Source organism: Crocodylus siamensis, chromosome 7 (genome assembly GCF_052110815.1).
Source record: "Crocodylus siamensis isolate JL-2025a chromosome 7, ASM5211081v1, whole genome shotgun sequence".
NCBI lineage: Eukaryota > Metazoa > Chordata > Crocodylia > Crocodylidae > Crocodylus > Crocodylus siamensis.
The window spans coordinates 71,349,219-71,373,173 of NC_143401.1; the positions used below are offsets into that span (position 1 = coordinate 71,349,219).

Below are 23,955 nucleotides of genomic sequence, written 5' to 3' on the forward strand. Positions count from 1 at the left end.
TTATAGGTACAAGATAATCGAGATGGATGTGTATCTCAGATTGTCTAATATGAACAAAATTGTTTTCCTTGTCGTTTGGTCATTGGTATATATTAGGAGTACATAAATGTCTTGTTCTTCCAGTTCTTCTCAAGTATTCAGCCCAAGACCTTGATTCCTTTTCAGAGGCAAAAGCTTGATGAATTACTGATTATTCTGGTTTTACTTTCTGCTTAATAATGTCTCTGTATAGTTCAGTCAAATTCACCTGGCCCTACATGAACTGGTCCATGGGCTGGATAACTGGCATGGAGCTAGCTCTGAGGGCCAGTTCAGGCCCATGAACTATCCTCTTCCCCTCCCCCATCCTCCCACATGTCAGATCCAACATATGCAGTGCCTGGTCTGGTCACTCCAGGGCCCATGCTGCATGTGGCACCCACCCCAAGCCTGCTGGGGTTTGTACCACTTTGAACATGGGTCCCAGATCACCCAGGGGAGGCACCACTAGGAGCTTAGGTCCCAAAGCAAGCATCACATGCAGTGCAGGTCCTGGACTGGCTGAAGTGAGCGCTGTGTGTGGTGCATGTCGCAAGTTGTCTGGGGCAGACAGTGTGTTTGGTGTAGGTTTTAGATCAGCTCTGCAGGCACCATGTACAGTGCAGTCTTGGACCAGTCTGGGCAGTCACTATAAGCAGCTTGTATCCCAGGCACTGTGTACAGGTCAGGTTTGGCATGCAGTATGTGCATCAGCTCAAGACTTACCATCTGCTTTCTACTCACAGCTCTGGTTCCCTCTGGGGCCCTGCTCCAGCTAGGGGCAGTGTACACTGAGCACCAGGGCCAGGGCTGAAGCTGCCACTGCCACAGCAGCTGCTATGTAGCTGGGCTTGGCCCAGAGGCAGCACATGCTCCCGGCCAGAATGGGTGCAGAGCCAGAGCTGGAGTTGCAAAGGGAAGATAAGTGGCAGGAGACAGGTGAGAGTGAGGGCAAGGAGGGTACAGGTTTCATAGTTTCTAGGGTCAGAAGGGACCTGAGCAGATCATCGAGTCCGACCCCCTGCCATGGCAGGTGCCTGAGGGGGACAGGTGTCAGGGGGTGCAGGCACAATGGGAGCAGTCAGGAGGGCAGTAAGTGGCAGGGGGGCCAAGCAGGAAGGCTGTGGGCGGGGGGAGGGCATGTGGAAGGGGTGCAATTGAGAGGCAAGTGGCAGGGGGTACAGGCACCATGGGGGCAGGCATAGGATACACAGGCACTGGAGGTGGGGGCAGGCAGGCAGAGTGGCAAGTGAAGGTGCGGGACAGACAGGGTCAGGGGTGAGGCCACTTGACTTCCCTGCTTCCTCTCTCCCATCATCTGCCCCCCCTGCCTTTGTTTGCCTTCCTTCTGGGGGGAAGAAATTTTAGATGACCCCCAGAAATTAAATTCTAAACAGCTGTGTATCAGCCTCTTGCACTGGTGCCTTCAGGGCTTCCCACAGGTGAAATGATATGGCCTTGTTGGCCAGAAGTTGGGCACCACTGGTCTACAAAGTTGTGGTCCTTCTTGATTCATATTATGTGTTACAAATGGGAATTGGGAGTGCAGCATGCTTCACAGGAGCAATCCCTCACATGGCACACAGGTGATGCAGACGTCACAAAGGTCTCTTGAGTGTAGCTGCAGCTATTGTATGCACAAAATATGGCTGTAAAAGACAAATATTTAAGCAAGTGAAGACATTCTAATATTCAGGCATGATTATAAATAACAAATATATTTTGATGTTTTTTTTCTAGTGGAAGAGGATTATGGGATTTCTTCTAGAAACAGAATAGAAGACCAAATCATTCCCAATCAGTCACAACCTCCTGCAATTCAGCCATCATCTTTTAATTGTGTATTATATGGGCTACCCAATCTAATTGTTATGTAATTCATGCCAGGTTTCTTTGTTTAACAGGGAATCCATCTACAATATATACATTTATTTACTTTGTCTTGAAGGCTGGTATTTTAGTCAGTTATCTTAAGTCATTTTTGTGTGGATTAATAAGAACTGAATTTTTGAATATCCAAGGTTTGCTGGCAGATTGATTTGGCTGTGAATTTAAATACTGATATTCAAATAAGTTTCATGAAAATATCTAAGTTTTTTGTCAGAATTTTGTCTTGCTCTGTTCTTCTGATGTTGGTGAAAGTCTTTAAAACAATTTTAAAAGTTTACTTATCATGAGTTCTTAATTTGCTTTCTGCTTAAAGAGCTGACATGTTACACCCAGGATGTCCCTGGAAGCTTTTTTGTTGTCTGGAGAAGTACAAGAGAAGCCAAAGCAAGTTCCTCCAAACTATATACCAATTTATTAGGATGTTATCAATCGGACAACGTTAACAAGAGCAGCTACATACACCAGCAAATACACAAGCATACTACCAAGTGGCAAGGTGTCAGAGCCCTCAGAATCCATCCCCAGGGTTTGAGGCAAGTTCCAGACCCCCTCTGCCTTTGTCTGGGGGAGTTTTATGTAGTTCATGCTCAAGTTTTCATGTCACAACTTACAGGATGAGGCTGAAAAGATATTTTGTACTTTGTAGCTCTTCTAATAACAGTGCTTACGTTCTCAAATTTCTCCCATAGCTCACAAATTTCCAGAATACATATTCACGATCAGCTGTATCTTAAGTGCAACTATCATGTATTTTCTACTTTCTTTTGAAACCCCTTGTCTCGGCATTTATGCTTAATTGTGTTAAAATAGGTCGTGCTCTTCAGTCTTGAACACACACATTTAGGAAAGCAAATCAGCATTCTTTCCTTCCCCTCATCTCACACAGGAGTTCCATGTAGGCACAGAAATCTGTATTGAGGATGGACCATGTAGTGGACAGGTTAAGAAAGGAATATACAGATGGCTATTTGTCCAAAAAGTCTTTATATAGGTTTTCTAATAACCTCATGGAAAATAAAGATTAAAACTAAATATAGCCAGTACAGTGCATGTGAGAACTTTTACATGTGGCCCCCTTTGTCAATGGGAAACACCTTTAATCTCTTTGACTCTTCATGTCACTCTTCTTTCATATTGCTGACACTACATTGTCCTTCAGTAACAATCCAGCTTACACAACGTTTTGGTGATTTTAGAAGAGCTTTATTTTGCATTGGATAAAAGCTGTTTTCCTTTCAAGAGCATAAACAGAACAGTTGACATCTATTGTGTTTGAGAAAAGGTGACGCAAAGTGAAGGGGTTTTTGCTGGAGAGACTGAAGTTCAGTACCTGTAGTCCAGAAGCAGAGTAGAAGATTTTCAAGCTTTGACATTTCTAGAGTAATGTATTTAAATTCATATCCAGATACCTAAATAATATCAACAACAGTTTTCAGGGGTGCTGAGCCCCCCAGAGATCCGAAAAAAATTTAAAATATGTTTTTTAAATATAGATCAAGAATGGATCAATTTTCAATATTTGAGTTTGAAAATCATTAAAAAAAAATAGGGCTCTGAGGGACCTGGAGAGGTCATTTAGTCCATCCCTTTGCTTCAAAATAGGATCAACTACAACTATACTATTCTGCACAAGTCTTTATCTAACCCATTCTTCAAATCTTCAATTGTGGCCATTCTGTAACTATATTTACAGGTAGAATTTTTTCCTAGTGCTTCCTATAATGTATTTTGATTTTTAAAATATGAGGTTTACTAGCAACCTAGTTGTAAATTTTTCTACTATATGCTACCACTCTGAGTTACTTGATCTTTTCTTAGCAAATACATACAATGTGCCCCACTTCCAAATCTAAATGAAACAGGAGTAAACTAGATTTCATAGATGTCACAGATTTCATAGACATCAGGGCTGGAAGGGACCTCGGGAGATCATCGAGTCTAGCCTGCCGCCCAAAGGGCAGGAAGTCAGCTGGGGTCATAGGATCCCAGCAAAATAAGCATCCAATTTGCTCTTAAAGGCGTTCAGAGTAGGTGCTTGAACCACCTCCGATGGCAGGCTGTTCCAGACCTTGGGGGCTTGGACGGTAAAGAAATTCTTCCTTATGTCCAGCCTGAAACGGTCTCGCAGTAGTTTGACCGTTCAACCTCGTCATCCCTTGGGGAATGTTTGTTCACCAGAGCGCCCCCAGATTCTGGTGGTCACTGTGAGGGAGTGGGGCCTAGGAGCAGCCGTGAACTCCCTAGCGCCCCCTACCATCACGTTAGGGTGGACTCAGCACCCTCAGAATCTCGCCTGCCACGACTTTGATGACAAATAAGTTGTATGGGAGGCTGCCTCTGTTACCCCATTTCAGAGTAGGGGTAGGAACATCGGTACCACTGACTAGGGGATCTCTATGCGCCCCGCCTTAAGGGCTATGTGTGCCTCCAAACCTCCCCTTCAGCACGCCCCAAGCCTCGCAGCTGTTCCGTGGGATGTTGTGCAGTCCCTCGCCTCTCTGGTGCTCCCTCTCTCTCTCGGGCACCCTGGGCTCATCGCCCACCTGGCGCCCCTGGACCAGGCTCCTACCCTCCAGCCCGCTACCGGCGCCCCCGGGCCTGTCTCGCTGTTGTCCGGCTACTACCGGCACCCCTTGGGCCCGGCTCAACGCCACCACCCTGTTACCGGCGCCCCTTGGGCCCGGCTCAACGCCGCCACCCTGTTACCGGCGCCCCTCGCCTGCTCGCCCTCTCTCTTTCTCTGCCCCGCTCTGGGGCCTTGCCCTCTCTGGGGCCGACACCACGCTCCTTGCGCTTCGCGTTTCCCGTGCTTGGGGCTCAGGTAGCCGTAGCCATGCCTGGCCCCTTGACCCTTTCTTGGGTCGTTTGCCCACTGGGCAAACTGTCGCCCTCATGGGCTGGGGTCCAAACCCCGTACACCGCACCACTCCGGCGCAAACAGTTGTGCCCCACTGGCACTGTGCCCCTGCTGGGCACCGGGAACCCCACAAGCTGCTGGGGATCTCCCGTGAGGCCTCCTCACTCCCCTACAGCCTCACCCAGTCCTCCAGTTTAACTGTAACATAAACTCAAGCCCGATGGCTGCAACCCAAACAATAGAGCCTCCTGCTCATAACAAACTCCAAGCCCGTCTGGGGCTTGTAACCCTACCTCACTGTAGAGTATCGTGGTTCCCCGCATCATCGCAGCCAGCCAGCACAACAAGGCAGCAACCGCTGACTCTGGCTGCTCAGCCCAGCCACAGAGCTCCCGCTCCTGCAGCAGCTAGGAGAGAACTGCTAGTCAGGCTCCGGCCTGGGCTGTTTATAAAGGCCCGGCCCTGCCCCCTTCTGGCCACCTGACCTGCCTGGTTGCCCTGGCAACCGGCACCTGAGCTGCCCGGCTGATTGGCAGCTCAGTTCCTTTTGCTTCCAAGGCACAGGACACCTTGGTGCTCCTGTGACAGTCACCCCTGATAAACTTCTAGGTGGCCATCAGATCACCCCGAGCCTGAGCTTTTCCAGGCTAAAGAGCCCCATGGCTCTCAGCCTGTCATCATAAGGTCTGTTTTCCTGACCTCTGATCATGTGTGTGGCTTTTCTCTGGACTGTCTCAAGCTTCTCCACATCCTTTTTGAATTGTGGAGCCCAAAACTGGAAGCAGCACTCCAGCTGCGGCCTCACCAAGGCCGAGTACAATGGGAGAATGACGTCCCGGAATTTGCTTGAAAAGCATCTATGGATGCAAGCCAGCGTTTTGGTCGCTTTACTCACTAGCTAAAATACAGGTGTAAAGTATAATTGTTCGTGTTTTGATCATTTCTCTATATTGCCTCTTTATTGATAATATAAAAACACTGCTAAATTAACGCATTCCCACATATAATTTTTAATGTGTGCATTTATTTGATCTTATGTTTAGTTAATCATTGGTAGAAGTTTTAAAAATGCATTTTATAACATTTTTGTCACAATAGAAATAAAATCAAAATAATTTGGAACTTAGTGAAAGTATAAAGCTTTGATCATCATTGCAACCACAAAAGTTTTAAATTCTTTTTTTGTCAGCCAGTTGGCTATCCATGCGTGTTCTCTGTGATAAATCATTTGTATTCCCTGTAAGGCATTAAAACATCACTAAAAAGATACTGTTCTTTCTATCTTGCTGTGCTAAAGTTAATTAGAATCTGATAGAATTACAGGGCTTTGTAGAGCACAGCTATAAAAGCTTGGTGTGCAAAACATCTTCTTTTTATTCATACAGTATAAATAAATGTATTCCCCCTTCTTCTCCACTGCCACTGGTTTATCAGATGACTTCAAATGAACTCCAGCTTCTCCATCAAATTGTATTATAAGATGCGTACACACTTTTAAAAACTTTATTCCACATGCATTGAATTTTCTTCTTATTTAAGCCTTTGACTCATTTATTCTTTGTAAATGTATTGTGTTTCTTACATTTGGGTGTTTGTGAACATGCCAAAGTTAAATCTGATAGTACCAATACCTTGTGTTTAACGTATCCATTCTAAAAACTTAGAATTCAGTTTAAGTTGTCTTCAGTCTTCAGGATCTCACAAGATCCAGAAAACCATGGCAGATGGCCCTGTTCAAAATGGAAACCTACTGAGTTATGCCCCAGTGTCTCACCCGGGTGCACACACTCAAAACAAAGTCTGTATCACAAGACAAGTGGCGCTGTCCTGGAGATAGAAAGCTCCAAGCCTCCGTTCCTCTACTATGTCTCATTACAACCAGTTGACATGTAGGTATAAAGCAATGTAGGTATTATGATTCTCTTGCACTGCAATGGACGAGAAATGAAAAGAATATCTGCTCTTCATTTTGGGAGATTTGGGGAAGGGGTGTTTTATTATAGCATTGAGAGGAGTTATTTGTTTTGTAAAGTAATTAATTACTTTACAAAAAATAATTGATTTTAATTAGCTTGGTTTTAATTAACATGACTACACTAAATACGTTAACGAACTTCACTTCATCAACATACTAGATACAAAAAATCATGGACTAAATATAGACATTGGATTTATGGCATGTTATATAACCTACCTGCCATCTGATATCCCAGGTAAATTCTCTACAGTTTACTAGCTACATTCTCTCTCCGGGTCACCATTTCCTTTCCCCCCTGCCCACCTGCCTCTCACCCACTGTCTCTCACCCCCTATGACCCTCACTGCCACACATTTGCATTCTCACTGACCTGAATTCTTGCATATCAGCTTTTACCTTATTCAGGAAAAGCACAAAACAACTGCCTAAAGAAGGATGTTTGTCCCCAAAAGCGAACAAAAAAGAATTTTTCCAACTATTTTAGTTGGTCTAATAAAAGATATTAGATTTACCCAAAGAACCTTGTCTGCCTTAATAAAGAAACAAATTGAATAACAGAACACATATACAGCTATATGTTGGTGGACTCTATTCTGAATTGCAGGATGCGAGGGATTCTGTACTTTTTAGTTGTGGTCCACTGCATGGTGGTCTTCTATGGCTTATATCAAAGCTTAGGTTGATTTTCTCTTTTCCTTGTTCCTCTTTTTGATGGAGGTGCCAAGGGGTGACTGCTAATCAGGCAACATAACTTACTTAGGTAAACCTGTAACCTAAAGAAATCTAGTGTTTTGGTCCATACTAATAATCATTCACTTAAATTCCCCACCGTCCTAAGAAGCTGGCTGAAAACATGCCAAGCAAGAGCCAGAATCTTCTTTATTACTGTTAATGCATTAACTACTGTATTCCTCAAGTATCAAGTTCCATACTTAGGGCCAGAAAACTTTCAGCATGTCAGGAAATTATAAAGAGAATCTTTGATAATATTCCAAGATAAAAGCTAAAAACTGCATACGTTGAGGTTGTTGAGGTGCGTCTTACTTCCAGGTATAAAGAGCTGATTAAATATGTTCCAATTGTTTTATATGTTTTATTTTTGAAACTGGTATGAATATTTAATCTTGCAAAATGTTTTTTTCAGTTGCATGTTAATCAGGATGGAATGTAACATAAGAACGTAAGGACTGCCATTTACTGCATCAGATCATAGGTCTATGTTGTGCAGTATCCTGCGTTATGGTGACAGAGTGGATGCTGACAAGGAGCATGAACTAGGTATGACCAGGGGGTTTCTCTTGTTCCTCTCTCATTTGCAGTGTCCAGCATTTAAGGTCTAGCTAAGAAGTTCAGATACTAATTCCCGTGTTCAGTAGCTACTGTTGCACCTTTCCTTCAAGAATGGGTCCTATCCGTTTTTTAATCTGGTTAAACTGCCAGCTTCCACAGCATCTTGTGGCAATGAGTTCAACACTTCAATTATGTACTATGTGAAAAAGAGCTCTCTTGTGTTATTTTTAAACTTACTACCTACTAGTTTCATTTTATGACCCTTAGTTCTTGTATTGTGGAAAGTCTATCTGCAAGAGTCAAGTGAACTTTCTTTTAAAATGTCATCTAAAATGTCTAATGCAGTAGTAGCTTATGGAGACCAAGTGGCTTTTAGTACATATCTGTGTGTGTATTAGTAAATACAGAAACTAATTTATTTGGGTTGTGCCCTTTGTATAGACGTGGACATAATAAGGATTAGTTTACACCCTAAACTAATGGAGAAGCTTCCTTTAACAGAGAATTGTCAGAAAAGAAATTATTCAGTCAACTCTCTAACCCTCCCCAGAACTCTAGAGCCAGCTCTGGTAAGTACTATTCAGCTGTGCTGTGGGAAGAACAGAAAGGCCTGATCTGAAATTTATTAGCAGATTACTAAGAAGGGTGTAAAATAAAGCTAGACCCAATGCTTTTCCTTGTGGTAACCAAACAATACTTGTCCTTTAATCCAATCTTTTACACAGTTTCAATCCCACAAGTATTTGGATCCAAGCCCCTCTAAAATTGTAATCTGCCTCCTTTCCTGTAGCAGTCAATTTTGTAATTTTTAAATGCCAAAGGCTTTCTAGAAACTTTCTTTTAAAATGCGAGGTGCTCATGGTTCCTTGCTTTCCTTCAGTTTTTCAGTATTTTCCCCAGCTGTTAATAATTTTTGAAAAATAAATGGTATTACACTTGGGTCATTGCCAAATTTCCTTTATACTCTGTAATGCATGCCATCCAAATGGCCTTATTTACATGACATATTTTCTAAGTATTTCCTTATCTGCTTTTTAGCTAGAATTATTTTCACTCTGACTTCCTTATCAATTCTTCAATCTTTTCCATTTAGGTATTTAATACATATTCATTTGTGAGTCACCTCAAATTTCATCATCCTTCATTAACAACATATCTGTTTTCTCTATGTTTCTCCTTGTCCCCTAATTTACTTAATAAAAACAACTTATTTCCTTGATTGCTCTGGCAAGTATTAGCTTCCCCTGCTTTCATAAGTTCCCTGCAAGCGTTAACTGATCATTTTTCTATTGCCTTTTAGCCACTTCTCATTCTTGTATTTTTCTTTTCAAAGTTATATGTGCCTAAATTATTATGAGATTTTAGCTTTTCCCCACTGTCTTCCATCTGAGTGAATATTCTAATTATTATTTTAATTCTAAAAAGGTTGCTTTATGAAATCCTTGTCCATCTTTGAAACCCATGTACTACTGTCCTGAATTCAACAAATTTTCTTCTCTAATTTTTTCCCTAATTCTTGTAAAATCTGTACTACTAAAACAGGGTTTTTCTCTGTTCATTTTTACTGCTTCATAAAGAGGAGATTCCTTAGTAAATGTTTCTCTTTATAGGCCAAGAAATACACCGTAATTTTAAATTTCCATAAGTGCAGACTCTGATGACTTAGAATCAAAGAGTTTGTTTGCCCACAGTTTTTTTCCTAGTGATCTCCAGCAAGTGCCCAAAGATATTCATTTCCTGAACCTTTCCCTTGGGAACATAGTTCATCTTTTACATCAGATTCTTTGTTGCTGAGTTATAGCTCATTAGCTTTGACAGGTGTTGCCATCTATCCACTATTTCTTCTTTTATCTTGATAGCACAACAAGAGGCTTTGAAAAGGTGAGTGTTCTGTATTAATGGTAAATCTGCAAGCCTTTCCTACTTTTGCTGTATATGTATGTTTTAATGCACTTAATGCAATAACTGTTATATTCTTGAAGTATCAAGTTAGGTCCAGAAAACTTTGGGCACATCAGGAAATTACAGAGATCTTTTTTGATAACATCTGAAGCTAAAAACCATAAAGTTGTGAAGGTTAAGAATGTTGAGCTGTATTTAGTGTCCAGGTATAAATTCAGTAAGTTACAACTGTGAATTTTATTTTTGAAACTGAGGCAAATATTTAATCTTGCAAAGTGTTTTTTCCCAAACATTCTCCCATTTATATTCACTCTTTTGGCCGTAACTACCATGCAGTAACCTCTGTCAAAAAGATAGATGAGTATGACCAAAAATTTCTCTACAGTCTGACAGCACTACTTTATCATAAAGCATTGATAAAGAATAATGTCCATATCCAGGAAACTTCAGATCTGTAAGCTTGACTTGTGGGAAGTAAGGTACTGGAAATAGTAATTGGGAATATAATAGAGCAACAGCTAGAAATGTATGATTTGTGCTAACTAGCATACGATAGAAAACATGTAGAACATCTAAGACTTTTTTGAGAAACTAACAAAAAAGGTGTTTGGGGGCCACTGAGTACAGCCATCATGGCTTTTTAAGACATTAAGAAATCACTTTATAGAAAAATGAATAAAATAAAAAATAGCCTATTTTGGTTATGAAATTCTTGTTCATTATATCCTATTTTTTATGGATTGAATGTTTATGACATTTTGTCTGGATGTAGAACTTCATATGAAATGTATTATGGAGTACAGCAGAAACAAATGGTCACATAACTAAAGCACAGGGATAGAAATCAAAAGACCCGTGTTATGTTCCCAGGTATCCTAAAGACTAGATAATGTGGCTCTGTACCAGTTCTTTTAACATCTTTCTCAGTTTTACCATCTCTAAAAGGAGAATAATACTTCTCTACTGATATATAACAGCCATGTTAGGAGAGAGAGAATCCCAGTCCATCACATTCTTACATTAAGTAGTCCTTACAAATAAACCCGTTAAATCTCATGGAGGATGGGTTCAACAGTACTACCCAATACATGTAGAGCAATTTGAAGGGGAGCACAGTGTGTGTGTGTGTGTGTGTGTGTGTGTGTGGTAATGTTATGTGTTAAGTTAAACCCTGCTGAATATTCTAGAGGCAGAATATGCTGAACATTCAGAACAAATGTGAAAACAGTGCTTTTTTTAGAATAGTTGAAATAATAAACACCTCTGCCTAAATTAAAGCCTTATATAAGCCTGGAATAGAGGTTAACCATGCAGCCCAGGAGACTTTCAACTGGAATCTAATAGATCTGTAGGAAAGAGACTGAACTGCAATGGTGTGTCTGTGTGTCACAGAGGAAAACATCAAGAAGTAGCTCAGAAACGGACACAAAAATGGTGTGGAAATCTTAAGGTGTTGGCATAACAAGTAGTAGGGATGTACCCTTAAAAAAATCAGGACGAGAATTTTTTGGGCTGAGTGCTGGATGAAAGAGGCTTCAGACTCTGAGCAAAGAAATTGTCTCCTATTTTTTGATGCTTCATGTGTTCAGACAAGCGGGACTTCGTACATTCTTTGTAAATAAGCCTTTACAAAGGAATATATGGGTCCATCAGTTTCCCCTCCTAACTGAAACAACATACAGGATCCCAGACCTTTCTCTCTCTTGTCGTTCTCAATACATTTGTTTCACGAAGGCCCACAGAAGCCACTTTAACTTTGTAGTTTCTTTTTTGTAAATAGCCATTTTCAACCCAAATACATTGATTTTTAGCAAAGTTATCCTGTTAGTTAGTATCTATTGTGACTGACAAACTGGCTACTACAGAGGACGGGGGGTGACTGCAGCACTTCGCTGAAGGTTGCTGTGGCCAGGGTCTGTGCCCTGCTACACAAAGTATGAATTGAATCTTTTACAATCAAAGTATTCAGAAAAATTAAGTTCATCCTAACTTTGTGAAGCTATGAAGTTCTACAAAAAAACAGCAGCCTACACAAATAGCAATGCTGAACAGTGTCACCGACAGTAAAACAAGGGGTTTACTGAGTCTATTAGGGGATGCACGTAAATGCTGTAATTTTCAGTATGATGTAATACTGTGTTAAATAATTTTAGCCAAGTATTTCTTCTTGACAGGTTTTTATTTTTTAGTAAAAACTTGGTCTTAGAAAAACAAAAAATAAACTTTATTATTCATTGTGAGATCTTAATTTGTTCCAATTATGTGTGCTTTTGTTCAGCCATGAAAAAAATGAGGAATAAATTCCAGCAGAAGCAGCTTAGGAAATATGAGCTTCCACTAGAAAGACACTGGCACAAGCCCAAACAACAAGAATAAAAGCTTCTGGAAATATTTCATCTACGTGGCACCACATTTTTTACCTTGCGCAGTGTCCATTCATACAAGAAATATTAAACAGTTAGTGCTATTCCATGTATCAAAGGCTTTAAAATAACTTTCTGAATTATGTCTCAGCAACATAACAAATCACGTTATCAATTAGCTTTTATAACAGAAGTGACATTTCATAATATATTCGAGCATGGAAAAATTGCTTGGCTAAAATTTATGTAACCTAAAAAAATGTGAGGAGAAAAAAAATCATGTTGAATTTATTGATAATATTATAGGACAAGAACATAATTTGAGCATTAAGTAGCTGTCCAAGAAAAGTGTGGCAAAACTACACAGCTTTAAATGTTCCCTGGTGAAGAAATGCAGCAAGTTAGCTAGAGAAGAATATAACAAAAAGCTCAGGGCTGAGTTGTCAGCCCTTGACCTGGGTGCTTTATGTGGTCTTGCTGGGAGAAAACTGCCATAAATAAACAGCCAAAGATTTCCCCTCATAGAAAGGAATCCTCTGATGGTTCAAAACTGGTATAGTGGGCTTTAAATCATCCATGCGCAAAACAAATGAGGCATAGCATAAAGCACACCACCAAATCTTTAATGGTCAAGTGCAATAGGTCAGTGATACTCAACTGGGATATCGCAGGATCATGACCATGAGATGCCAGAAGATCCATTGAAGGAGATAAGCAGAATGGGAGGAGATAAGCTCCAGCACAGGCTCAGTCCCTACCTGACACTTCCACTGGCCTCTGCAAGGATGTAAGGACTGTTATCAAAAATTAGCTGTGAAAGAGTATCTTGAGGCTGAGGCATGCTTTGAGTTTAAAAAAATCTGAGAACCGCTGCAGTTAGTAGTTGCAGGTGCTACAACTTCACAGTTCGAGTGACCAGACTCAGGAATAGACTCCCAGTGGGAGCGGGGCAGGCACTTATCCTGGCGATCTTCAAAAGGAGACTGAACACACACCTTGGTGGGGTTATTTGACCCCAGCAGTCTTTCCTGCCCAGAGCAGGGACTCTGGACTTGATGATCTCACGAGTTCCCTTCCAGCCCTACATTTCTGCGAATCCATGTGAACTTAGTACTACCTAATTGTTAGGCTACTCAAAATAAGGCCAACTCTTGGTCAGAGGAGCAAAACAGTAGCATACTTGAAGACCAAACTTCAAACAGTTTAGAAGGACACAAAGTGCTTGGATATAAGTATTGAGTCAAACAGTAAATTCAAAGTACACCAGTTCATTTTACCATACTAACATTACATGTTGCACGTTACTTTGAAAACCAGCATAATGTCAATACAATACACGTGTGGTAAATATTATTCAGATTAAAAAAATGTAGCCCACTCTCAGTTCAGCACTCAAAGTATACAGTGAAAGTGATGCTTTGATATTTTGATACTGCGATAAAGGGATAATTTGATACGTCAATAGAGAAAAATATTTTCTGTGTTATTTTGAATGTTTTTCTGATAGCAAACATTTGTTCTGCGGTATTGTATGTTCGAAGTACCACATACTCAAAATTAGACAAACTGAGTGGTTTCCATTTTCCATCATATATTTGATGCAATTCTGTAGGAACCAGGTAGCTATGGATTTGGGTTTCCATAACCATTTTCAAAGGACATCATAACTATCCTAACCCTTACCTGTGGTTTAGTATACATCAATTTGAGTTCTGAGGCTGCAGTCAAGCTGAAACTATCTACAGGTCTGGTACCATGAATGCTCCAAATATTTTTCAATTCTTAGCTGACTTACTGAAAACAAATAACTTATTGTAAATATCTCTTCTTCATCCCTACCTTAAAAAAGATCCTTTTACCAGCTAGAGGGAAAAGCCATGGAACTTCTGATGGAGAAGGTAGGGGGAGCTCAACAATGCTGCATTTCATAGCTCTTCTCTCTCCTATAGCCTCTTACATAGATAAAAACAAGGAGAATAGAAAGGTTCTGCAACTATGCCATCATTAAGTGCTAGACTAGATAGAGGCTTTCAGTGCAGATTGTTGTGAAGTTTTCAAAGGTTAAATAAAGCTGTAAAAGCCAGGAAGGTTGGCAAGGTCATTCCAAGAATGAATAGCGAGATGCGTACCATCTATTTGTCTGTGTCATCAGTAATGCAAGAGATGGTGCAAATAATGGCATAAAAGGTAACTTTAAAATATTATGTTTAGTGCAAGCAGAGACAAACAGGAAATCTTTTCAGTTTTGACCCATATGTATGTATGATATGACAAAAAGTGCTAAGGATCTCCTGCTTTATAAGTTATAACCAGGAATCCAGGTTTTCCATTTCCCACAGAAAAATGGAGAAAACCATGGATTTCCGCTTTGCTGGAGGAAAACACGGATTTCTCTTTTTACTGGAGAAACCCGTGGATTTTGCAGTTTTGCAGCAAACTCTCGGCAGGCTGGCAGAGTTCAAGGCTGCAGGGGGCTGGGAGGGAGCAGGAGGAGGGCGGTCAGGCAGGGGGAGCCACGTGCATGTACATGCTCATTTCCTCAGGCAGCCTGGGGAGCAGCTCCTGCAGGTAAGTGGGTGGGAGGGCAGGATTGGGGCTGGGGCTGGGGCTGCTGCCCAGTTGGCTGATGCTTGGGGCTTGGGTCCTGACAGAGAGTGAGATGGCATCACAGGTGACTTATTTGGAGGGCAGGGGGTGGGGCTTGCTCCCTGCCACTGCACACACTCCTGGAGGGCAGGGGTGACCCATGCCCCACCAGATCTGTGCATGGGGCGGGGGCAGGTGCCTGCTGCAGGCTCAGGCTCCCTGCCCTGCTGCCCTCCCCCAGGGCCTCCACAACTCAGTGGGTGCAACCTAGCACTGCAGGGCACAGTAGGGCCATGTGGAGGAGCTCCGCACTGCTGTGAGCTTGGCGCTGCCCTGGCAAGGCATCCCCTGTGAGCATGGCAGCAGTGGGGCAGTAGAGCTGGGTTGTGCCCTTCACTGCTGCCATGCGGACAGGTGATGCATGGCCAGGGCAGTGCCGAGCTGGCAGTGGAAAGCAGCTTTCCTGTGCCGCCCCACTCAGCCCTGTAGTGCCGGGTCACACCCACTGAGCTGTGGATGCCCCAGTGGGGGGCAACAGGGCAGGAGCATGAGCACGCAGCCTGCCTCACAGATCAGGGGGGGCACAGGTCCCTCTGTCCCCTCCCAGGAGTGCGCACAGTGGTGTGGAGCTGGCCCCACTGCCTGCCTGAGCCCACAGCAGGCAGTGAGGAGAGAGCCAGGCTCTGCTCCACTGCAGCAGCTGTCACCTCCTGCCAGGGACAGGGGGCTCTGGACCTGGGTCCCTGGCCCCATAGCCCTGGCAGATGGGGGGGGCCCCTCCAACAGGGCTGGGCTGGCAAGGGGCCATGGGTAGGGGGCCAAGGGGCTGTGTGTGGGGAAGTGAGGGGCACCAGTAGGGCAAGGGGAGGGGAGTGAGTGGCATGAGCAGGGCCAGGGGACTAAGGAGGAGTGAGTGGCACAAGCAGGGCTGGGGAGGTGTGGGGGGAAGTGAGGGGTCTTCCATTTTAATTATGGATTTGGGGGGTTTTAATCAGAGAATTTGCAATTTTTTAATCGGAATTCATGATTTTTTATTAGGAAAAACCAGGACCCCTGGTTATAACACCTGAATGACTTTGTGAGCCTGATTTGATAGCATTTTCTAAAGCCCTCATTTGGTTAAATTCCTACGGGTAACCGAAAAGGATTAGTGCAGCAGGTCTAATTAGGCAGAAGAGAAGAAAATCTCTTCTAGGAATTACAGATGACACTGAGGTTGCATGGCTCCTATGACACAGCCACAAATTCCGATGGCCTAACCCCCTTTATTTTCTTTAGTTAATATCGAAGTGCAGTGTACATTACACAACACTCCTGGAATGTAGAGCACCATCTGTAATGCCTCCGGTCTCTTCTTGTATAACAAATGGGTATTAAATAAATAAATGCCATTGTCTTCCTAGCATTGACCATGGCCTAGGTTGTGTTCTATTCTGTGTAAGCGTCAAGACCTGCTTATAGTCTTTACTGGAACAATATATGTATGTTAGACATATTGTAAGTTCTAGCATTGACTAGCAGCCAACAAAATTAAAATCTCTTTGAGAAGCAAAACCCTTTCAAACTAATGTTTGCAAAGTAAATGAAGAAAGCAAAAAACAGGAAATAGTTTTAAGTCTTCATGTATCCAGCTATCCACATAACCAAACTGAAGTAGCATTCCAAAGAAGAGTTTACAAAATGTATATCTAGTTGGTTATGTTTCTGAAATTTTTTAAAACATAACCTTCCTCTCTTCCTAGTTAGATTTTCAATTTGGTGGCAGTTTCCATTAGTCAGTGAAACATTCAGGAAGATAGTTCTTTATCACTGAATTATTAGTGTGATTTATTTTTCCTATATTTCATATAATGTTTCAGTCTGACATGTGATGGCAGAAGAGGGCAGAAAACTGCAAGGTGAAACTGAAAATGAGATCACTACTCAGCTCCAGGAATACATTCTTTTTTAAAATTGGAAGTTCACGTCCTATCATTTTATTTAATGTTCTTCAGCTTGGCACTTACCATTTCAAATTATTAGGAAAAGCCCAAAGTCAACAAGGATGAAAAGGCTTTCCAGATATCTGCAAAAGTACAACAATAAGTAAGAGTTTGTATATATTTTCTTCTTTGAATAAATACCTTTGTAACTTCAGGTGAGCATTTTTCTCAATACATTAATCATATTCCCTACAACTTAAACATCTTTGTAATCTGTTCTGAATTTTTATTCAGTTTGTTTTCAGTTGCTTGCATTATTTAAAGGTCACACAGCAAGATACTGACCAGAGTGAAAGGTTCAAAAGTCTGCTTTATAGATCTGTCATAACCCATAACAAATATACAGACTTTAGGAGAGGATGCAACAGGATTTCCAGGTCAGTCTGTTGCTTGTGAAACTCAAGGATAAATCCAATAATGTCGTTGCCACTATGAGATCTGAAGCAGATCCATCCAAACATATTTTTCTTAAAAAGTGTTTATTATTATCACCCTATGTGATTTTACTACTTATAAATGAGGCTTCTGTCCACAGAATATGTACAGTTATAGGGAATGTAAGATTCCCCCAGTGGCTTTCACTAATAGCCCTTCACCTTGATGGTGCTGTTATGGTGCATTCTGATACTGTCATTTGAACAAAAACTTTAATTTCCTTTTTCAAATAATTAAAATTCTAACTTCCTCTGAGCCATTGATTATTCCTAATATTCTCTATATTTCAGCCAGTAATTTCATCTTGCTAAAATGATTCAGTCAAAATGTTCTTTCATCACTATACTATAACCAAGTTGCTTCAAGGCAGTCAATGCTCTTCTCCCAGTCTGGTGGACTAAGTTTTCTCCACTTACCATCTACCAAACCATATAAGAATTCCAGCCATGAAGACACACTGGTGATCCAGGGCCACCATACCCCTGGGTGCAAAAATTCAAGAAGCCACAGGAATGTGTTCCAACACCTTCATCCTCCCAACTTTGCTTGCTCTACAGCTTCAGTGAAAAGAAGAAAACATTAAAACCACCTTTTGCTAATCCACGCTATACTACCCTTAAGGAAGGCATTTGGGAAGAGTGGAAGACTTCTGACTGGTGCAAATTGGGGGGTTCTGTTCATATGCACACTATCTGCAATAATAAGGGACATGTTCATGCAATGTAACATTTATTTTGTGCAGAAAAGAAAGGTTTTCTGAAAATTTCCCCTTAAGGTTTTGAGTAAACACGTTACCCAGCATGAAAAATTCATAACCATGTATATCAATTATTTACAAATTGTGAATGTTACTGGTTCAAGTGCATATGTATCATTTTCTCAGGTAACTTGCTGAGATACCTTAAGTATTAATGTTCCTATGATTAACAAAGATTCTCCCTGAGCTAAGCTTGGTAGAAGTCAGATTAGCTGTGTTTATGTGTTTGTATCCATAAACTGTTTTCTACCTGCTGAACTTGATCTATCATGTCACAATTTATTGGGGCTTTAACAGAACTTTTTCTCCCTGCAGTGACCAGTTTTATTTGCCTTGAATGACATTGGCCTTTATTCAGTCTGAAAAACACCTGTTTAGCATTTTTTAGTTATCAATATTACTGACAGTAGAAATCTAAATGGTATGGCATATGGAAATAAATTTACAGTGAAGTTCTACAAGCCTTTCTGCTTCTTCATCAGTATGATTCAAGGGACATGGCCTACATCTATACTCAATCAAACACGGCTATGTTAGCCAATATAATCTAATTGTTTGACATTTTTATCACAATTCATTGAGACTTAAGAGGGATGACTACATTAATATCTTGATGCAGTTGGGTAATAGCTGGAATAAAGTTGAAGTGCCAAATTACTGAAAAGCTCTTAAATTCTCTTACAGCTTTTAACTCTTTGTGTCAAAAAGAGGGAGAGAGATTTTAATATAAATATAATAAAGAGAAAGAACAGCACAAGCAATATTAATGAGGATTATAATGCCATAACTCCTCTCTATGAATTTTTTCTTCAATTTAAAACTTTGCTTCTACATATTTGAACTGTATCTGACTATTGATTTCTGTGAGGTAGCAAGAAGGATTTAAAATCCTTTTAATGTTGGACATCTTCTTGGATAATCGTTTCCAGCAAAATAAACGGAAACTAATGTAATATAGAACATTCCCAATCACTTGTTTTCCGGTCTGGCCAGCCTATGTAAGGCAAGACAATAGAAGCCTGGGGCAAAGATGGTTTTACGGTTGCTGCCCAGTTTCTGCCATAGGTTAAAATGTCTGAAAACCCACCATAATTTATATCTGGCTTCTAGGGGCATTTAACCAGTTTTAGTTTACAGAGGTCTCAGGCAGCCCTGTAGTGTCCATGCCTGTTTCTGCCAGATGGGGGTTTTTTTGCAATAACAGCCAGGTGTGGGCCTTTGGCATCAGGGCTGCTCTGGTGGACAGGAGTTCTGTGGCTATAAAGCACTGTTGGCTTGTTTCAGGTGGTTGTTTTTGTATCGCCTACAAAAGCTTGAATATGAAACAGAAGTGCCAACTATTTTTATTTACTCCCAAAATGTGGGCATTTACCAGTGCTACACTTCAGTTCTACAAAGCTGCTGTGAGTAGAGTGAGTATTCATTTTCCTCCAACATGCTTTACACATTTGTATTGACAGGAGCAATTTTAAAAGTACATATGATTACCCTAGATTATAGTTTAAATATTTGAATCACCATGGACACATGGTCAAATTACTAGGATTTAGACAGGTTAATCCAGCAATTCCAAACCTTTTGCATGGTAGCCCCATTTATGTGACCCTGCAATGAAGGTTACAATCCCTATTTTGGTAACTACTGGGTTAAGTGCAAATATCTGAAGAATATGTCGTTTCTTTTGGCTTTAAAAAGGTTGAATGAGTCACTGTCTGCAAGTGATTAAATGCACTCTTACCATAAAGCAAGGTACCTTTGGCTGCAAAGTAGCAACCTGATTATCATATGGCAAAGCAGAGTAATTTACAGGCCTGCTGAGTCTGATCTGCCTCCCCTGCATACGTACTGCTGGAATGAAGATGGAATATGATTTAATTTAAGTGGTACTGATTCTTAATGAAAATTCAGGACATGATTCTTTATGCCCCCTTGCACCTTGATCTGATGGTGTTTTTCTTTCTCTGCACAGACACATTTGCTTATGTGATGTGCACAAATTGGCTGTATTTACCACTCTACCATTCAAAAACTACTAATGGCACTCTAAAGATGTGCAGCAGCATCTGCAGGGTAGGCTGTGATCATTGTTTAACAACACACAGATGTTAGACAGCAAATGAAAGATTCCCCCTCCAGTTTGCTTTCCCTCTATAAAGGATGATTTTCCACTGATCAAGTTTACTGTATTTACTTGAATACAAGCTGAGCCTGAATATAAGTCAACCCTCCAATAATTAGATCCTATATATGGAAAAATTATTTTTTTAAATAATTTTCCAGGTGTAAAATCTAAGTGTTGGAGGGTTGTCTTGAATCCCCTATCCCCACTGCTAAAACAGGGAAAAAAGTGGCTGGGGGGAGGGGTCAGGTAGCCATCTTGCCCTCTGCTCCTCACTTCTTCCCCCTGCAGCATTCCTGCAACCTCCACACTCCCAGCTCCCACAGTCCTTGTCTCTGTTTTCCTCCCCTTGCTGCCCCCAGTTTCTGCCCCAAACTCCACCCAGTCCCTGCCTCCTTCCCCTCCCCAATCCCACTCCCACCCCCAGGCCCCAGTCTCTGTCTCTGTCTCCTCTCCACCCCCATGCTCCTCGCAGTCTGCCTCTTTCCTTCTCCCCATGCCCTTATTATCCGAACATCCCAGAGCACAGCACATGGAAGCTCAGCCCTTGCCTGGCCATGCAGCAGTGTTGGCACTGCTGATTGTCGAGGCAGGTGAGAAGTTTCCATGTACTCCATGCCCAGGAAAGTCCCCAGTCTGAGGTGGAGCCAAGCTGCATTAGACAGTAAGATGGGGAAGGAAGCCGGGGGGGGGGGAGGCAGAAGCTGCAGAGAAGCAGCGGGGCGGAGGGCAGGAGGCTGTTGTGGGTCTAACTCTGGCCCCAACCTGGGGTTAGGGTCAAAGTCAGACCTGCACCTGTCACCTGCTCCCCCTTCCACTTCGCATGCAAATAAAAGAGGAGAGGCTTTTTCCCCCATGCTGACTGGGGGGAAACCTTGTCTTATGTTGAAGTAAATACAGTAATGTGTTTCCTTCAAAGCCTTTGAGTATATGGTGTGTTGCCACATTATAGCTAAGCAGCATGATTTTAAAATACAATGTTCTTTTTCAGTTTAAGTTTCTTCACCTCAAATTGGAAAGTGCTCATTTTTCATTCATGAATTAAAAATCAAAGGAGTTTTTCAGATTGGCTGAAGTAGCTACTTTCAAAAGGAAATATTGACAATACCATGTTTCAGCAAGGATATATAAGCCCTTGGAATTGGGACTTTTAAGAGAGAATGCTGACACAGCTTTAAACCTTGAGCAGTGCTCATGGCCATGTTAATATGTGTATCGGATTCTGCAAAATAAAAGTACTATTTCTATTGTAAACAAGCAAAGTGATGGATGCCTGCTGACATGTTCTTTAGGGAAAAACACAGAGTAATTATCCTGTGATGTCATGAAAGATTTATAAGAAGGTCAGTTAGTTTGTCTAGGCTGCATCATTAAAATGTAATAAATGGTCACAAAACAGAAGGAGGTTGTAGCTTTAGGATGCTAATTTTGCAAATCATGGCTGATGTTGTAAAATCCTTTTTAGAAAACCCATGTCATTTCTGATGACTATTCCTGGCAATAAAACAGAAATTCAAGGGCACAGAAAGCTATTTAATAATCAAAATATTATTTGTGGGACTGTGCACTGTGGCTGCATGCATAAGTCATCCTCCAGTGCCGAACTCTTGCAGTGACTGTCCCCCATCCATAACATGAGGGTATTTTTGCATAAGGCAGGGCAAACTGTAAGTTTGTGTTCTTTCTGAGTAACAGAATTAATCAGATGTGTCACACTGTCAATTATGCAGTCTGTTTACTTTGTTTCCAATTCACAATTTACAGATGTATCATTTAGAAAGATTTAGCAATTAAGTTAATGATACATGAAGGGTACTTAATTATTTTTTGTGAAATAGTTTTAACAAAACATAAGCAGTGTTGGCTGCCTTGTTGGGCACCTTACCATGCTTTCTTCTCACTTGTTCTATATAAGAAATCATCATTTATCATCATCATTATACAAGGTAAATGAAACAAGAATCTACCTTATATCAAGTGTATCAGGGTCCATTTTTGGAGGTACTGAATATCAATAACTCCCTGCTAAGCCAGTACCTGAAATCTAGTACTACCTCAGATACTCAGCTCCTCTAAAAATCCATCTCTACCTGTTATAGTCTGTGCATTCTGGCTCCATCTGCTGAGTTTTACTCAAATGCTAGTGTAACAATTAAAATATACACAAAAGAACAAATAATATGTTTGGTTTCATAGTGGACCATTTTACAAATGCCTGCCCCACTTTATATAAAGTGTATAACTATATAGCCATTGTGCTGGGCATTGTACAGACTTAGAACAGAGTCCTCACTCAGAGGAACTTATAATCAGAGTATAAGACACTAGATGAGGGGAGGGAAATAATTTGGGCTAGAGGGCCGCTTAAGGAGTTTTGGTACGCTGTTGAGATCCATGCGCGCGCACACACACACACACACACACTGCCAGGCCAAGGCTGGCACTAGAGCCTGGGATCCTGCCCAGCACTATAGAGCCTTACCTCTGCTCCTCTCCCTTCCCCCTGTGCTGTCCAACTTGGCTGATACCAGCAGGTAGGAACAGAGCTGAGAGTCACACTGCACTGGGAGTGTGGGCATTCACAGCCCCACAGAGCTGGGCTGTAAGGGGGGGATGGGATGCCTCCACCACTTAGTTTCTTCCCCCAACCCACTACGCATACTCCAGCTTTGACACAGAGTGAGGAGCTCAGTTCCCCCCCTCACCTGTTGCATGATGCCAGGCAGTCTTGGCAGGGCTGTGGCTTCTGCTGGCATGGCAGGGGACACTGGGCAGAAGCAACCTCGCCCACCCACCTGGCACCACGGGGTCAGATTCCATCTTCCAGGATGGTATTGGGTGAGCAGGCAAGGCTGCTTCCACCCAGCATCCCCCACCACGCCAGCAGAGGCCAAAGCCAGAGCCATGGCCTGCAGGTCCACCAATTGATTCTACAGGTAGCAGCTCCAGCTTCTGCTGATGCAGAATCAATTGGCTGGCCAGGTATGGCCTGCAGGCCATATTAAGCCCACCCCTGCACTAAACAATAGCAGCCACTATGATAAGCAATGCTGGCTTAACCATTGTTAATTTCTGAGGCACCATAGCAAAAGAGAGCATCTTCAGTGATATCTGTGTATTAGAAATTATTTAGGAAATACCAGCAGTCTGGGACTCAAATTGCTACTTAGTAGACCTAAAATTCACTTTGCAAAAGATTTGAGGTTCTGGAAATATTTTCAGCTCAAACTGAACACATAAGAATGTAAGAACTGCTATTTACAGGGTCAGACCATAGCTCCATCTTGCCCACACAGTGTGGGACAGTGGCTGCTGAAAAGGAGAGGGAATTGGGTATAATCAGAGTTTTTTCCACTGTTCGTCTCTCACTTGCATTTAAGTTCTACAAAGTTATGATTCAGAGCCTGTACCCCTACTTTCCATGCTCAATAGCTACTGAATTAAATGCTAAAACTTCAACATATTTTATAGAAGTGAAATGTTATAGTAGGAAACCCAAAAACACTCCCAAAGCAGGAATACTTTAGTGTTTTTAATATGATCTCTGGGAGTCTGAGAGACCTACTTTGCAAGCCTCCTACTAGAGCTGTATACCCATCAAGCATCCCATGGAGCCAAGGAGAAAGCCTAGGAAACCCAACTCTGGAGGTCCCCACCAATGAGCTGTAAAGCCAGATGCATTGGGAGCCTAACTAAACCGTCCCTGAAGCCTGCCAGGTGGGCTTTTGAATTGCTGGGAATGTTGGCAGGCAGACGATTAGCTTGGCAAGACGAAATC

General features: G+C 41.8%; 1 protein-coding gene across 1 annotated transcript in view; it reads left to right on the forward strand.

The window, feature by feature from the left end:
* Positions 1-6,264, forward strand: part of CFAP46 (cilia and flagella associated protein 46) — a 159,419-nt gene extending 153,155 nt beyond the window's left edge. Inside the window, exon 60 of the mRNA XM_090058073.1 lies at positions 1,759-6,264. Within this exon, the coding sequence (XP_089914199.1) occupies positions 1,759-1,895 (137 nt within the window). The 3' untranslated portion in view covers positions 1,896-6,264. The remainder of the gene's footprint in view (positions 1-1,758) is intronic.
* The last annotated feature ends 17,691 nt before the right edge of the window (positions 6,265-23,955 follow it).